Here is a 14004-nt window from a genome sequence, read left to right on the forward strand (position 1 = left end):
TGCGCCGCGTAGCCTGAGTATCGATTGTACGTAGGTATAGTGTGAATGTTAGGACTTCAACAGGTATACCTGTGCGCCACACTTTCAAACAGTAATTAACCTCTGCTTAATCCTACGCACGCACGCAACGTACGCACGCACATCATCCTTAATCTAGCAAATTCTATTAACATTGCGTTAGAAATATTATCGAACGATGAACCGCAATTCACATAATATTATAATTAAATATATATTATAATAAGTACATCATTTGATATTACTATACATTATATTCAAAGTATGATCAAAAGATATTAAATCAGATTTAAACATGTTGAGGTTTTAAGGTACATATTTTTTTTATCTAAAAGAAATCGCTCTTTTAAAAAAAAAAATTAAATCAAAAAATATTGCCGCAGTTAAAAACGTTAATAGATTTACAAAATAATGAGTGTTACTCCATAAAAGAACCACCTTGGTATATGTGAATATAATATACCTGAATATTAATGCAGATGAAAACAAATGAAGTAATGCTTAAAATATAGGAATAATTAATAACACTAACATATGGTGTTATAAATAATTAAAAATTTTAGACAACAGATAATATATTATAAACGGATGTTATTTGTATATTAATACAATGGTCCATAATAGACTTCGGTAATTTTCCTTACGTAGTAATTCTAGAAGTTGGATAGTTACCTACGTGTTACGACATAAATGATACGCATATCTGTTAGTAGTGGTATCAGGAAATACATTCTTAAGTATTCAAATAGCTTTGTATTTTTAAATGAAACATTACACACGATTTAAGCTATTTTTAATTTTTAAATATTTAGATTAGTACATCGTTATATTTAGTAGGTGACAACAACGATCAAATATATCTTCCGACATTATGATTTGCGTAGGATAAGTCACGAGACTCGAGACAAATATTTACATAATGATAAGAGAAAAAGAACAAAAGTATAATCGTCCGTCTTACCGATTACTTTGAATTTATGTTTTATCATAATAATTATTACAAGAATACTTTTTTTTAATTCTAGGCGGATGGTATGAACGAGATAATATTATGAACATGGGTTCTTACCCGCTGCAACAATATTACTGATGATGATAATAATAATAATAATACTATAAATGAATACAGTCTGAATGTCGCCTGTTGTTATTGTGATTACGCGTTAGTATTATGATAAACCGAGGGCGACCAGTCAACAACCGTGTGAATTGTGAGCAGGAAAGAAAAAAAAAACATTTTAAAGGATTAAAGAATGAGAATTTTTATAATGTACCCCAAAAACTTCGAACGCGGGGAGATTTTTGTTTTTGTTTTATGTATATCTGAGTATTTTACCGATTATCTGCGAGCGTTTTAAATAAATTTGAATTTAATGTGTCTCCGTCGCAGTGGAATTGTCTCAGCGTTATGTTGTAACACTGTTATGTATAATAAAATACAATTTTCAAAAATATATTCACTGGTTTTATATTTTTTATTTTACTTATCAATATTTGTATTATTTTTTTTTTTTTGTTTTTATCAAGTATCAAACAAACGATTCATTTTTACGAACATATAATAATAGTGTAAAGTGTGTGGTACCATTGTACCAACAACTTTTTGTTCGGTGACATGGGAAATTCTTAGAAAATATAATGTTGGTATAATACTGAGCTTGTATAAACTTTAACGTTTGCAAAAAAAATTGACTTTTTGTTAGTATAATATTCTATATGTATATAAATCAACGTTTTTAAAAAAAATACTTTGGTTCGGTTTGAATATAATCCCGTATAACGACTGCAAAAATAAAATTTTGGTAGGTATATTATAGATAAGGGAGCATCTTTATAGATACTCGTCAATTTAATTCGATAGTAAATGGTCTCGTATAAATATAAAAGTCACTAGGTATCACGAAGTTATGTATTAATGCGATGCGGAATACCGACGTTTTCTAGCAAATGGTCTTACAAAACCACTTGAATATTATCATCGTTATTAATTTGACGTTTTACAGCAGAGTTGTGGTATGCATTAGTGATACAAGTAAAAAGCAACGAAATTATTATATAGTTTGTCATTAGATCTCATAATTATACGCTTATACAAGCGAGATTTAAAATATTCCACTTCAATGAACAATTTACGACCTTGCAGGGCTAATGAGAATAATTTTATCACTCGTTAGACAGTTAACCGTAATTGCGAGTCTAAAATATCATTTTTTTTTTTATTATTATTATTATTTCACTTAAATTGTATACAAGCAAAACAAATCGTTCACAAATTTAAAATAAAATAAATTATTGTGCAAATTTTTTTATTATTGTTATTGATGAAACTCGAATGATTTCAATTTAAATACAAAATACTAATAAGAAATATTTTAAGTTTTACAGTTATAGAGTATCCAATAAAACTTTTAGTTTTGTATTCTGTGAGATTTATTCAAATGAAACCTGATGACTTGCGAGAATACAGTAACAAAAGGTCACAGGTTGAAGCAATAAACATAGTTACTGTGCAGCGCATTGTGTATGGATACCAACATATTATTATTTCAATTTCTTACTCGATTAACCTTCAATTAGTGACGCCTGGTGGTATGTAAAATAATAAGGTGAGCCGCCAAATATGAATAAGTTGGTCTTTTGAAAAGCTTTGCTAAAATAAACGAATTAGGTCAGGCAGGTACAGAGTTGTAAATGAACCACAAAATTCTATATACTAGGGCCATTCATTTTCTTTTGTACAAAATACCTTAAGACAATAGCGCTTATGACAACTATTTTGAAAATATATAATATTACAATGAATATCTATATCACACCAAATCGTACAGTTCAAAGAAAATGATATATTACTCGGTAATTTGGGAATATCACTATTCTCCAGCACTGTGCGATTCAGTACATAATTTTACAGTAAATAGCATACACTTAAATTTAAAATCTAAAACGAAATATTACGCGTTCGTACGATTAGATAAAAACCATGTTGTGTAATATTACAATATATCGCTCGAATTGCCAAATTTCAATACAAATTTGATAAAATGGAATGAATAACTTATTATAAAATTTTGTAATATAAACTATAATCAACATGATATTTTTTATACATATCTCAAATAATATATTTAAGATCATATATTAATCTAAATCAATTTAAAAATTATATATTTATTATCGGATTAAAGTTTGTTCTTGTAAATACAATTAATATATATATTGACTCAATTATTTACTACTTCTAATTTGAAAATTAATAGGATCATAATAACATTTTAATGACCGGGAAATTATAATATACAGTCTTTGAATTAATCTCTTTCATACTATAAAATAATTAATTTACCTGTTCCTTTTTAATTTTTTATAATTTGTATGCAGTTTTTTTAACTGTATGCACAATTTTCAAAAGCTCCTTAAATCCTCGTCTTTTAATATGCATTGAATCGTGACATAAATAAACACTAGAAAAGACTAAGCTAAGTTAACCGATGGTTAAAAATCCATGAGTGGAGTTGCCTTTATTTCTAGTTGTACTCTAATGCCGACGTTGAGGTTGAAAATTAGATAGCGCATGATTTAATTCATTATAATAATAAAAAAAATAATATAACTTTTATTTGTCATTATGTACCTAGTTGGCGATAAAGATATAATAAACAATATTCGAATAATAGAACCTTATTTAATATTTTCTCCAGATATAATAAACAAATTCATTAATATTATGAAAAGCTTTCGATAAATTTTCGGCGTACTCTTAGGTTTATATTATTTGCGTACAAAACAAAAGAGCCCTTTTATACATGCCCCAACAAGGTTGAAGATTTTAAAAAAGATTGTTTTTAACTCGATCCCGAACACAATGTATTACCTATAAAGACTAAATTAAAAACTATTATAAATATAAAAATAAAAATATATACCAAGTTAGAAAATACTTTATCGAGCACACACCGATATACATGTTTGGATCGTTAAAAAAAATAATTCCTTGTACCCACTCGGATATTCCATAGTATGTATTACCTGCACAATATTTACATATATATATTATAAATTTATAAACATGCAGTAAAGATTCGTGAAATCCCCTTACAAAAAATTTTGCATATAGATTTTTATATCCATATGCGAAATGCATACGCATTCGACATAATATCAAATGTAATATATGTACCTACTTGTTTATTCGTGTAGAAAATAGAAATAAAAACGCATTTTAAATTTACAATTGGTTTTTTTATTTGAGTCTCCTTGTCTCCTTCTTTCTTACGGTGTAGTATGAATTTGATGACTAGAAAATTGGTACCTAATTCGAGTAGCGGTTGTTAACAATATTCTCAAATAACGTTTATTTGTTTCAGACTAAATTATAAATTTTTTTTTTTTTTTTATTTTTAATCTAGAATTTATACAATCTATACTACAAAAAAAAAAAAAAATAAGCATAATGTATATTTTTAAATTAAGTGCAATAGCTTGAATGTCTTGAGAGAAGAAACCGTCCAGTGAAGATACTTCGAAAATTATAAATTAAATAAATAATATAAACGTATTTTTACTTAAGTATAAATACTACTATTACTTATGCTGTAAATTATGGAATATAGATAGATATAAAAATAAAATACATATATTATGACATGTTGTGCATTCGCCAGGCCAATACGTACAAATGAAATGTTTTCTTTTTAAATATGAAAAAAAAATAAGAACTCAATAAAACATTTTTTTTTAGTCTTTGTTGCTTTATCTATTTTGTTTATTTTTAAAAAGCAATTTGCATACGGTATGGCAAAAAGTTGTCATAATTTAACCCCGTTGAAGGTACAAACAAATGTTTTTGAGTCTAAAAATATATTATATAATTAAATTTTATCTTCAAAATGGCATATCTACTTGAAATGTCAATAAATGTTGTATTTTATACGTGAAAAAAAGGTCACCAATTATATTATATGAATGTAATCGTAACCTAGAGAGTCGTAATAACATACACGACACTCATATATTTACACTTGACATTTTAATGAGCATAGGCCAACTTGTTTTTAACCTTTACATAATATAGGCATTTTTGTTTTACACATATCGTGGTAAAAATGATCTTTGGTAGTAGACGCATAGTAAATAATATTACATTTACATACCTAATATGATTATAATTTTTACGATTAATGGTTTTTTTTTTTTTCAGAATAACACCATTAATGATTTCTAGGTTATAAATAATATAAACACTTAACTCATAGTGTATTATTTATAACCTTTAACCTTGTGTTACATAATCATAGTATGTGTAACGTATAAAAATTTTTTTTTTAAATTTGACCAACTAAATTACGAACGAACTTTAAGTATTATATATTTTAAAACTATTGTATTATAATATCATTTAACATTGGACAAATAAAAATAGATTTAAATTATTTTTTACATTTTAGTGTATTGTATGCAAGTAAAATTTGATTAAGATTATTTAAAAATTGTATATTATTACTATTTATTTATCTTATAGTTTAATGTAAAAATTAACATCAACTTACACACAGATATAATAATTAATTTTGTGTAAATAAGGAATGGAGAAGGAATCCACTAGGGTTATTTAGGAAAACCAAGGTAAATTATTGTTGCGAATTGGAACATGAAAATATACCTACTCTCTATATTTATTCCACTGCAGCGTTGCCAAATATCAAGTATCATTAATTATTATTAGGAAATGCCCCAAACCAAATTCCTGCTAAAAAAGAGAACTGTATATATACTCGTATTTCACTAGAAATCCATCAGTTTTTGTATTTTACTAATTAATTACTCGGTGATCAAATGCAGACAAGTTCGAGATATAATCATCCAACCAAGAGTAACATATACATGTATCGTATGCAAACATATTTGTTCCTATTATCAGTCCCTTATTTGATATCAAACATGATTCAACCAACTCCTGTGGTTTCAGTGTTACACGCTAAAAATAAAGCAAAATGCTATTTCGAACGTTCTACGAATAGGGACACAAGAGATGACATGGTATGCAAAGTCCTCTACTGTTAAACACACCGCAAAATCCAGAGCATAATATTGGCAATTCAGTCGTATAGCGCCCAACAATCAAATACATGTGAATCAATCGAAACTATCCATTCCCTCGACAATCATTTAAAGTTTTTTTTTTTTTTAACTGATTCGAATCAGTTCAAAATCTTACAGATAAAATGAAATTTAATTTTCTATTTTGACGTAAAAACTCTTATACTATTGTAACTATATATTTATATAATTTATTACATTATTATGTTATATTTTATTATTGTTAGCAATATCAGTTAATAGCTATCATTGCCAAGTACTTAACATAAAAAAAATTAATACAAAATTTCAGCACTCAATTAAATGTAATAACCATTGTTTTATCCAAATCATGATATACTATCAGTTACAGTATAAAAAATCGACAAAAGCTACGCGAAAATATAAAAAGTTATGTATTTTATGTATTTATTTTTATTTAAGGATACCCCTTGCCACAGTGGTAATTTATATGAAATCCAATCGTTTTAATAAATCAAATTTTTTTTTCATATATTTATTTAAATAAATCCTAACTGGAGGATTTTCATCAGTTTTTTTTTTATGTATTTTACGGGAGTATAAACAAATTAGTGGTTTACTTATAATATATTACTTACCATAAGTATAAACTGTAAAATAATTAGAAATGTTTAAATTTCATTAAATATATACATATATACATCTTTTTAAAATAATAATGTTCTATGTTTGTTACGACATAGTCTGATAATTAAATGAAACTTTAATTATATGCTTTATTACGCATATCCAAAGTAATTAAATATTTTTGGGGTGATTCAAAGTTTGAATAGGATTTAATTATTTTTTTAGCACTTACATGAATATAGTAATAATAATAATATGACGAATCAATATTATGTTTTTTAAATCTGATTTAATTATAACTTGTAATACAAACATGTACTTATTACTCATAAATACAGAACTACGTTAATTAAATGTATTATATTATTATTATTATTTTTTTTTTAAATAACATACAATTTTAAAGTTTTATTCTAAACTTATGACTTATCATTGTTTTTGTAATTTTAAAATAATTCATAAAATATATGATATTAAGACATCTTCTGTAGATTTTCCAATATTCCAATTTGGATTACATTTTTAGTTTTTTGTTAATGTGTTAAACTATTTTCCTAAAGAAAAATAGTAAAATTTGTATTTATTATTTCAAATTTTAAAGGTCAAACATAAGATTGAAAATAAAAAAACAATTTCATCAAAAAAAATAGTGTAGGTACATAGCAAATGGCATTTACGACACTATGTAGAAACGGTCCCTAAATCTTTTCGTTTGATATTATACATCAACTGCATATTGTAATAACCATACACAGAAAATGTCTTCAGTCGGGTATTTTATTGCATTCTTTACTAACATTATTCATAACTTTTATATGGCTTACAAATCTTGTATTTTTTTAAAAAATAAACTACTTATTATATTCCTAAACATATAATATTTAATATACGAGTGTTTAACAAAGTTTCATACTAATATAATAGTTTAATTATATAGGTATGTTTAAAAAATTACCATATGGCTATAAATATTCATAATATACTCGTATTTATAAAACACAAATTATAGTTTATAGATTATAATGCTTTAATTAATAATTTATTGGTCAGTTACTCAGAAATGTATAACATATAAATATATAATAATGAATGTTAAAAAATCAATTCGATTAAAAATGCTATTCCACAATTGTTTTCGAAACTTTTAATAAATATAAAATAAAATGATACTAAAAAAAATCGCATAATACTATAAAAGTATTTTAAAATATTAATTGTTTTTTACTCAACGTATATGTCTTACTTAATATAATAAATTAAAATTTATAAATATGTGAAATTATCGGTCGGCCCGTGAAAAATATATGAAAAGCAAACTTTTTTCAAATCTATCATTTTCTTATTATTCATTATGCATCCGTATAATATACAGTACATACTCCTTTTTCAATAGGAATGTGTTGTTTCATTTTAGTTGTGTTTTTCAGTGATAATTTTTTCCTAACAAACAAGACAGTTATTGGAACATTCAACTATTTATTGGTCATACCCAGTAATAATTGTGTATACACCAATACGCATTACAAATATACATATTCATGTATTGTAAAATAAACATAAAATTCTGCAGGATTTAGTGCTCCCCTAACGGTTTGTTTAATTACACGCTAGTTATAATTCAAATAACAGTTCGCATAACCACCCTATGCGGCTGCTATACGTATTCCGTATTGAAATAGTTTTTTAATTGAAAATAACAAAATAAAATAACGACCCTAATATATTAAAATATTCATTATTGTTTTCGTTTATCATACATATATATATATATATATTTTATATATATATATTATGTATATATTACAAACAATGATTTTATAAGTCTTAAAAACAATTTATTACTGTGTAATGTAAGTGTTTCAAGCTCCATTTTCAATATCAAAAAATTCTTTCAATTGATTATTCAATAAAATGTATAGATCATTATTTGTTATACTTATTAGCTTAATGTTAAAATGTATGAATGTACATACCTTATAGATGGAAACTGAAAATAACATCATATTTTTATCATACGTACTAGTTATAATTAAAACAACTTTTAAAACTATTACATTATAATATATATGTGTATTACTAAAACCACAATAATGGTATTCATTAATTTATTATATTACGCAATTATACTTTGTTATAAATACGTATATATTATATCAACAAAATTAAACGTTATACTTATAAGACGTTATAAGCAAATAAATTTCAAAAAAAAAAAAAAAATTAAAAATATAAAATTGACCGAAAACTCTGTTTAATAAAATCATATATTTATTTCTGATAAACTTAATTTAGATATTTGTTATCATAAATATTAATCCTGATATCTAAATACAAATTACATGATATTAATGTTTTGAATTTTAATAGTTGAATTTATTATTAATTTATTACGAGTATGTTATTCAGTGATAATCTAACAAATATTAATTCTGGATAAAAAGTAAATCATCTTAGAAAAAAACGAGCTCTGGTTGTTTCTGATAGATGTTATTGTATTTAATACTATATTATTGTATGTAATTCTCAACTTCCTACTGAATAATTTTTATAAGTAGAAATACGTATATACTATACACTATGTTTATCGATTTGAATGTCTTTATTTTTAAACGATGGCATTGTTATTACTAGGTTCTTCTACAACTTAAAATATAAAATAAAATAAATCGATAAAGATTAGATAATATCCTGAAGAAACCGTTAATGTTTAACATAAAATAGCAATAGCAATAACAATATCTCATTAGTTTGTCGAAGAAAGAAAATAAAATAAAACGTTATTACTTTCGTGCTTATGCTATTTGAAGGAGTTCTTCATTACTTTTGTAGTTTTGTAATAATGTGGTGCATTTAATATAACGTCTAAATGCCTACCTACCAATAATATATTAATTGGATATTCATGATTAATACTTTTTAGATAAACATTATAAAGACTAAAATAATAACAACCTTACCGTGTGTTATTTTATTACTACAATATCGTTTTATTGTATATATACAGTCAATTATAGTTAATTATATATGGAATGTAAATAACTATTAATGATGTCTATAACCTAATAATAACTACAATAATGACTTTAAGCATGAAAAGGATATGGGTTAGTGATCATGGCCAAACACCAATTTCGGGGCCTAGACTTCTGGTCCAGGTATTTCATCGATATGGATACGAATCCTGGATACGGTAGCTCTTCTTGCTGATTGTGTTCCGCTCCCATACAGTCATCGTCGTCGTCCCTATCGTCCTCGGAGTCCTCGCCGTCCTCCTCCTCTTCCTCCTCATCCTCGTACGCTTCGACATCCAGGCTGCCAGGATATCCAGTCGTCACTACGGCCAAATCCGAGTCCGAACTGCTTCTGGCCAACAAGCCATGGTTGCAACTAGTTCGCCGGTAAACACATTCCTCCACGCCGCCAGCTGTTGAATGCCTCATTGCATATATATTTCAATAGAAGTACCTGAATGGAAAACAATTTACTTCATTATTTTTAAAAATCACAACACAAGAACTCGCGTGCGAGGGGTTCGTTGCATAATATACTTTTAGAGTATGAGTATAATGTGAATTAGACGAAGAGAAATTTGTGAGTTATTTTTCTTTTTATTCCACCGTAACCAATACATTTATTTTTGACGAATAAAAAACAAAATTAAGTCACATTTATTTGATTTTACATTCCTTTAAACAATTAAACTTTATGCACCGTTATTATGATTCATGCATGGGTTCACAATGCAATCCCGATACCTCAATAATACTCAGCATATAAATCGAATTTTAACTATAACCTAAAGTAATTGAAATCTTTTATCTTATAAACAGAAAATTCTGATAGAACGACGAGAACAATTTGATACTGTATTTTCATATTCAAACGAATCGATTAAAACACGACACGAACGGCATATTCTTTATTTTTGAATTACCCCCGTATATGTATACATTACTAAGCTAATTTAATTACTTAAATTAATCGTTATATTAATTCAAAACGAAATATATCAACAAATGTGCCAATGTCCCTTTATTTTTATTACGTATGAACAAAATTCAAATGTATTTTAGAGTCCAGTATAAATTGTAGTATATTGTCTCAAAAGCAATCGGTTACGTTAAGAAAAGAAAGTTTTTGTTAAAAACTTTACTATCACATTACGAAGGATAATAAACATTCGATATTTTTATAACTGAAAAATTGGATTTATTTGAAATTCCAATTCAGAGTTCAGAGTTCTCTAAAAGTTTATGAACAAATGAAAAATAAATTATTTTGTTTTTCAATCTGAAACTAAGAATGCTATAATATAGACCTTAATCCTGCAAATTTAAGATTCTAGTATCATAAATAATAAATACATTTTAATAATAAAACAGATAATAATGAATATGCAATACTCTGTTGAAAATGTATAATGTATTAATTCTTGAAAAAAATTAAGGTTTTCACAATAGTGTACACAGCTATATTTTTATGCATATATTAATATATATATATATATATTTATTATAATCTCAATCTTAATAATAAACGTTTTATATTTATTTTGAACACAGTTATACGATCGAAATAATAGTGTTTGGATAAAAAAGAAGACTTATACCTTGTTAAATATTCAAATTATACAAACGTTTGTTAAGATTTAACTTGACAGCTTGAAATGTAACATGGTCATTATTTTATCATGGCAGTTTTCATCTTTCGAAATAAAAAACGTATTACTCGATTATTCGCATATAACCGAAAAAAAATACGTCACTTCTCACTTATCATCAGGATAATAATTGATATGCAATTTAAAAAAAAAAAATGGTTCTTCATACATCGTGTCGTAGTAAATACAACATGCATTCACATACAAACTTAATTAATTATAGTAGTATGATAAATTGTATTTTAACTATTATTATCAATCAATGATATTTAATTTAGACATCAAGTATTATAAAAAATAAAATAATTATTATATTATATTTTATTTTATTGTCAAGTCATTACTCATTATTGTCATTTCAGATTTCCACAAATCCCTCTGTCATATTTAGATTTTGAGCTGAGCGATGAATTTATTGATTTTACAATAATGCGTCTGTTTGATTTTTGGTATGGGTGTGTATATAAAACCTAAACACAAATTTAAAGTAAAAAAGTTTCGGTTTTCAATTTAAATATCTTTTCTAGTAGAAAGTAAATCTAATTGGTATTTTAAATTAAAATTAAAAATGTTCAATACTTTTATTTAATAATTGGGTAATCAAGTGTTTTTACTCAAAATCGGTTTTGATTTTTTCTTAATCATAATTTTTTTTACATGAAATTATGTTTAAAATAATATATTGTCATTTTTGAACTATTTATAGGCAGTTTTCAATTTTTTTTTTTAGTTTCTTTCCATAAATCTGGATAAAAAAATATTCTCGATCAAAAGCCTTAAAAATGTAATATGGTCCTTATGTAAATATTATAGCTGTTTAAAAATATTAAACATACGTAAGGTCAATTGACAAAATTCGTCAAAATAATGAAAAATTGTTAACTATTTTTTAATCAAACATTTGCAAAATATTCAATTATTATAGCTAATTTATGAAAATTTAATACTAATAAATGCCTTATATAAACCAAAAAAATCAAGAAAAAATATATGTACACAAATTTTTTTTTTTAAAAACTTTAATGACGAATAGCGATTTTATAGTTATTTTTTTGTTGTTCAAAAATATTTTTCTTGGAAATTTCAAACGTTTACATATATTGTTGTAATTTAATAAAACGGTATTTACGAGATACATTTTATGCTATTACTCAGTTATACTACGAACCTTTCACCTAACACCGTTCTACGGAAAAGCGTAATAATTGACTTAAAAATGAATGACAATAATATTTAATATAAATATCGATTATATAATAATATATGAAATTTTTTTGTCAAAAATAAATTTAACATACCGTATTACTAATAGCAACGTAAATGTATATGCAATCAATATAAATATAATATCATAAACTATACTCAGTAGTATAACACATCTTCTCTCAGAATTGTTTTTCGTATGGAATAATTTAACAATAAATTCAAACTTAACACGTCATAATACACCATAGTGACTTACTCTAAACTATAGTGACTTACTCAATGGTGAGATATACTCATCACGTACTGGATAACAAAGTGTTTACCTCCAACTCTGTCTCTCTTTGTTTTTACATATTTTGATAAATATATTGGTAAATTATTAACCAGTTATAGTTTATTAAATTTTGGTTTTTAATAGATTATGATTGGGTTTTAATCACTTTTCAGAACTAGCCCTATAACTGTAGTATTTCTACAGTACGCGATGTTCTATTTGTAGCGATTAATACAGCGTCGTAATAATACATGCAATACGGTGAAATATTAAAAAAATCTATGCTCATCGTTGCAAAAATAGTTACTACCTATTTTATGTTATATCTTCTTTGATTAAATAAAACTTGTTAATTTTAAAATCCAATCTTATTATTAAGTAGTAATCATATTATTTTTTGCTCAATGCAATATAATACAACACGCAATTGATAAGACAATATAATATTTTAATATCATTTACCATCACTATCGATTAATTAAAAAAATCGTAACAAATTAATACGCTGCGTTTAACAATAAAAAATAGCAGTTTTTAAGTTTAAAAATAAAATTGGAAACACTCGTAGCTATAATGTTGATGCACTATGTATAATGTATGATATGAAAAAAAAAACAGTATCGTCTCAACCACTGCAAGCTATAACTATTTTGTTTTAATTGATTTATTTTTCATAGATTCTCATATAAATACAGATAAAATCATAAACAAGTATTATTAATTTTAAAATATTTTTCACCCAATAAACATCTAAACTAATAATATGTTATCTAATAATAAGGTAGCTACTTTTAAATCCTAATTATTAATAATTAATATTAATATATTGTAGTTTGAATTTAACTGCATTAGCACATATTATCATTAAACAGTTAAAATATACACTAGATTATATATTATGCTTTTCGTAATATCACTGAAAAAATAAACCAAATATAATATTCTATTTATATTTCTTGTCTAACAATATTAAATAAAAAAACAAAGTAGATATTTTATGGTCAGCTTATTTAAATTAAAAACAATTTTTTTTCAATAATCCGTCATTTTTATCAGGTACTATTAAATTATATAAAAAAAGATTTAGAAGCAAAACAAAACGCTCAATATAAGCATATAAACCCATAAATAGACCATATAAACATCAAAGGGCAGCTAAGGG

General features: G+C 25.1%; 1 protein-coding gene across 2 annotated transcripts in view; it reads right to left on the bottom strand.

Moving 5' to 3' along the window:
- The window catches only part of LOC132920321 (voltage-dependent T-type calcium channel subunit alpha-1H), a 236979-nt gene that overhangs the window by 215915 nt on the left and 7060 nt on the right, over nucleotides 1-14004 (bottom strand). For both annotated transcript variants that reach the window (XM_060982614.1, XM_060982615.1), the window contains exon 2: nucleotides 9805-10167. In XM_060982614.1, the coding sequence (XP_060838597.1) occupies nucleotides 9805-10142 (338 nt within the window). In that variant the 5' untranslated portion in view covers nucleotides 10143-10167. The remainder of the gene's footprint in view (nucleotides 1-9804; nucleotides 10168-14004) is intronic.

This window comes from Rhopalosiphum padi, chromosome 2, assembly GCF_020882245.1.
Source record: "Rhopalosiphum padi isolate XX-2018 chromosome 2, ASM2088224v1, whole genome shotgun sequence".
Classification (NCBI taxonomy): domain Eukaryota; kingdom Metazoa; phylum Arthropoda; class Insecta; order Hemiptera; family Aphididae; genus Rhopalosiphum; species Rhopalosiphum padi.